We start from the raw sequence: 4,961 nt of genomic DNA on the forward strand, positions 1-4,961 counted from the left end.
GCCGGGAGTGCGGCCAGTGACTGTCCATCCTGCGTGGGTCAGAAGTAAGCGGTGCCACGTGGCTACGTCCAACGTGCCAGCCCTGCAGGAATGCCTACCTCCTTTGCACTGCCTCCTGGGACTGGTTCTGACCCTGCTGTGTGACTTTGAATGAATGGTTAAACCCTCCTGCACCCCCAATTTCCTCATTTCTAAAAGGGAAGGAGAAGACCCTGTGGCAGAGCCAGATTGTCCACCAAACATTTGTGTTCCCTTATTTTTGGCGGGGGGAGGGGGTTGGTGCTCCAAAATCACTGCAGATGGTGACTGCAGCCGTGAAGTTAAAAGACGCTTGCTCCTTGGAAGAAAAGTTATGACCAACCTAGAAAGTTTATTAAAAGGCAGAGACATTACTTTTCCAACAAAGGTTCATCTAGTCAAAGCTATGATTTTTCCAGTGGTCATGTATGGATGTGAGAGTTGGATTATAAAGAAAGCTGAGTGCCAAAGAATTGATGCTTTTGAACTGTGGTGTTGGAGAAGACTCTTGAGAGTCCCTTGGACTGCAAGGAGATCCAACCAGTCCATCCTAAAGGAAATCAGTCCTGAATACTCATTGGAAGGACTGATGCTGAAGCTGAAACTCCAATACTTGGGTCACCTGATGCAAAGAACTGACTCATTGGAAAAGACCCTGATGCTGGGAAAGACTGAAGGCAGGAGAAGGGGATGACAGAGGATGAGATGGTTGGATGGCATCACCGACTCAATGGACATGAGTTTGAGTAAACTCTAGGAGTTGGTGATGGACAGGGAAGCTTGGTATGCTGTAGTCCATGGGGTTGCAAAGAGTTGGACATGACTGAGCAACTGAACTGATATTGATCTGATCATAGGGAACTGACTGCCCAGACAGGGACTACATTTCCCAGCTGCCCTTGCAGCTGGGTGTGGCTACATGACTGTTCTGACCAATGGGGTGTGAATACAGTGATGCCCCGCACTTGAGGGCCAAGGCAGTTAAGAGGCAGCCGTACCTTCTCTCAAAGAAGGCGATGGCACCCTACTCCAGTACTTTTGCCTAGAAAATCCCATGGAAGGAGGAGCCTGGTAGGCTGCAGTCCATGGGGTCGCTAGAGTCGGACACGACTGAGCGACTTCACTTTCACTTTTCATTTTCATGCATTGGAGAAGGAAATGGCAACCCACTCCAGTGTTCTTGCCTGGAGAATCCCAGGGACGGGGAGGCCTGGTGGGCTGCCGTCTGTGGGGTTGCACAGAGTCGGACACGGCTGAAGTGACTTAGCAGCAGCAGTACCTTCTCTGCCTCTTTCCCCGTCCACAGCCGGAAGGTGAGGATCCAAGCTTTAGGGATGGAGGCACAGAGGATGGAAGGAGCCTGTGTCCCTGTAGGAAAGCGGTGTGCCATCCAGCATGCCCAGCCAGAGCTTTCCATGAGTGAGAAACACATTTCTGTGTGCTCTGCCCTGGAATGCTGAGGCTGTGATAGCCGCCAGTGTTAGCTGAACAGGTACGAACTCCCGGAGACACTGTCAGATAGCATGCCTTTGCTTCCCTCCATGCCCTTTGCCTGGAATGTTCACCCCTTTGGGATACCTGTGCGTGCTAAGTCACTTCAGTGGTGTCTGACTCTTTGCAACCCTATGGACTTTAGCCCACCAGGCTCCCCTGTCCATGGGATTCTCATAGTGAACCCCAAATCCTCCTGCAAGATCTGGAGTTTATAGCCCCTTGGATGTGCAGCCTGCCTGCTTGGGTGTCACACCCTTGCTCACCCCTAGCACGCTGCACACACCGCACCATTCTTAGGGCTCTCAGCATGCACTGCGGGGTGTGTTGGGCAGGACCTCCAGTTCCAGTAAACCGTGAGGTCTTCAAAGGTGCAGACAGATAGGCACGGCCTCGTTGATGTCTCCCAGTCCTGGCCCGGACCCGATGTCCAGGAATTGGACATTGCCATCCCCACATCACCAATAAGAAAACTAGATGCCAAGATGAACCAGACTTCCTAAGATGCGGAGGAAGAAAATGACAGAGCCAGGGCCAGAAGTTAGGAGTGACTGCCCCCGAGGGTATCACCGTGCAAAGGTGTAGACCTGAAACCTGACTGCCGCTTCAACCCTGCCCGGCCGCTTACTGGTGTCACCTCCACTGCAGATTTCACTTCTCTGGGCCTCACTTTCCTTATTTGTAACCAGGGTGATGCCAGTGCCTGCTCAGGGCATCCAGGAGTTAATGCAGGTCAAGTGTGCCTGGAACATCCCTCGGTACACAGTACCCTCCTCCCCCTTCCTTGGGGTGTGGCCAGGGGGGGCCAGGCCAGGGCTCACACGGCCACAGTTTCCAGAGTGGGTCCTGGGCAGTCGGGGGGGTGGGGGGCGCTGCTGTAGGGGTAATGGAAATTGTGTCCGAGAGAGAGGCAGCGAGGCCAGGCTTGGAGTGAGGAATACAGCAGATTTCAGTGAAGGGCAATGCAGACCTTTGGCAGCTAACTGCAGGGCTCCTGAGCTCCAGGAGCAAGCACTAGGTGTTAATAGAAAGGCATGACTCCCATCAGAAGTGGGAGGGGTCAGGTGATCAGGGGTCCGCTTCTTACACTCATGTGGGAGAAAAGACAATAGACTGAGTATGTGTGGGGGGGGGGAGGGGGTGGTTTCAGGTAGTGGTATGTGCTCCAAAGAAAAATAAAACAGCTGAGGGGGCAGGATGACCGAGTAGAAGGGGCTGAGCTAGGTTGAAAGGGTGACCAGGAAGTGATGTATGGGATCGGGTTGAGACATGCTGTGGGGATTGAACCTGAGCTCATGTGGGACCCAAGAGAATCTCCTTGGCCCAGGGGACCTTCGCTGATCCTGCCTACCCTTGAACCGGGCCTGGGGCTCCCTGGGACTCCCACAGCCAGTAATCCCTCATCCCAGCAACAGTGTTTCCCCCTGACAACCTCAGAACAAGTCACCCAGTGCTCCAGCCAGACACTACCGCCCTCAGACCAAATTTCAAAGTTGTTAAGTAAAGAAAGGAGAAGAAGAGGGAAGAGATAACTGCTGTGAAGGCCTGAAGGTTTCATGAATAAAACTTTCTCCCGTACCCCTACCCTGTCAGAGGGACAGTCTAGTCAAGATGAGGGGCAGGAAGACAGACACATGATCAGTAAGGACAAAGTAGTGTGGGACACAAAAGGCCAGAGTGCACAGAGAAGGATAAGAATTTACCTGGCTTGTGTAGAAAAGGCTTTACAGAGGTGGAGGCTAATAGGGTTTTAAAGGATGAATAGGAGTTCACCAAATAGGGTAGAGAAAGGCCTATCTGTGTGTCCCTGTGTCACAGAGCTGACCTCCAGCTTGGGGGTGACTACATGTCTATTTCCTTGGAAGGCTGGGTACATTTAGAGGATAGGAACTCAGTCTCACCTTGCTCAGCTCTGGGACCCCGGAGCACAGGGCTTAGCACAGAGCAGGCTGTCAGTAAATAATAGCTGCCTCCAGCATGAATGGGCCAGGTTAGGTAGAGGGCTGTACATGGTTGGGGAGACTTGGGTGAAATGGGGAGGAGAGAAGGTGAGAGGCTGGATAAGGAGAGACCCAGGCAATCAGGTTCTTTCCCTCTTTCTTCTCCTCCAGCCTTAGTTTAGAGTCGACTGCCAGCTTGGGATATGTGTGACATGCAGAGAAAAATCTCAGACGGTGGGAGAGAAATAAACAAGATTCCCGTGGGCCACTGGCTTCGCGCAAATGCCAGGCCAATCAAGAGGTGATAATTGCATCCTCCCACCAGATGAAGCCCTCATAAACTTTCTTGGGGTTGGGAGGTGAGGGGGGCAGGGGGCACCCTCACTTCTGTTATTCAGCATCAAAGCTAATTGGCTTCCCCTCTTTCTCAGAATTTATGTGTGCAATTTTCCAATCATTTAGAGACCAGCGTGTTTAAGCATTTATTCCTCCTTCTGGGGACAACATTGATTACCATTTCATATTTATGAATCCACTGGGCAGGCGGCTGCTAAGTCATGGCAGAAAAAAACGGGCCAGCATCTCCAGTTTGCTGGTGAGGAAACTGAGTCACAGAGCAGGGGAGTGCCCATGGCCACTGGAGCAGCAGTGGGTAGCACCGCCCTGGTGCCAGGCTGCACCACTGCCTCTCGGAGTGTCACACACGCAGAGGGAAGGTAAGAACCCAGGGATAAAGCATTCTGTGAGATGCAAACTTAGCACATCTCAAATAGGCCGAGGAGAGCAGTCACCTCTTGATGCTGAACCTCACCCCGTCTTGGGGCTCTGAGGTCCCCTCCCTGAGCAGGACCTGCCCCAAACTTAGACCAGATCCGAACTCAGGTCCTTCACTGCATGGCCAGGCACACAGCAGGTGCTCAATAAGTATGATCGAATGAATGCATCTGGGATCACTTCCAGCAAACACATGGGTGACTGAAAGCACCCACTCTCTTTCTGGCATGGTTCTGGAAGTCAGGGAGGGACAAGGTGGCCTCTGTGTACTTCCCGCAGGAAGCCAATAACCGTGCCTGTGACTCCGCCATGAGGCAGGGACCTAACTTCCCTTTCACGAAGGAGACTGCGATGCTGACTCTGGAGCCAGACTTCCCTGGGTTTGGATCCAGCTCTCAGTTTGCTCGTCTGTAAAATGGGGATGACAATCATGTACCCACTCTACAGGAGTTTGCTGAGAACTGAATGGGTTTTTATAGCCAGAGTGCCTGGGAGACACACGCTCTCCACGAAGTGTTTGTTCTTGTTCCAGATGGGGAATCAGAGGCCTGTGGAGGCTGAGAGCCCTGCCCAGGGTCACCCCAGCAGGAGGCGGTGGAGGCAGGACTTGAACCTAGGTCCTGCGACTCCAGAACTCCTTCATATCTCACAGCCTCTCCGCTGGAGAAAGATGAGTCCTTTTGCTTTTAGTCGAGTTGGGAGCAAGAGTTTGCCTTCGCATGGCTCTACCACCTGACC

At 52.7% G+C, this 4,961-nt stretch overlaps 1 protein-coding gene across 1 annotated transcript in view; it reads right to left on the reverse strand.

Annotated features, from left to right (window-relative positions):
* The window catches only part of PPP2R2C (protein phosphatase 2, regulatory subunit B, gamma), a 63,537-nt gene that overhangs the window by 51,130 nt on the left and 7,446 nt on the right, over window positions 1-4,961 (reverse strand). Inside the window, exons 5-6 of the mRNA XM_010847800.1 lie at window positions 1,298-1,386; window positions 99-191 (exon numbers count right to left, since the gene is read on the reverse strand). Coding sequence (XP_010846102.1) covers window positions 99-191; window positions 1,298-1,386 — 182 coding nt within the window. The remainder of the gene's footprint in view (window positions 1-98; window positions 192-1,297; window positions 1,387-4,961) is intronic.

The sequence above is a fragment of the Bison bison genome, unplaced genomic scaffold, assembly GCF_000754665.1.
Source record: "Bison bison bison isolate TAMUID 2011002044 unplaced genomic scaffold, Bison_UMD1.0 scf7180017864255, whole genome shotgun sequence".
In the NCBI taxonomy this organism is placed as follows: domain Eukaryota; kingdom Metazoa; phylum Chordata; class Mammalia; order Artiodactyla; family Bovidae; genus Bison; species Bison bison.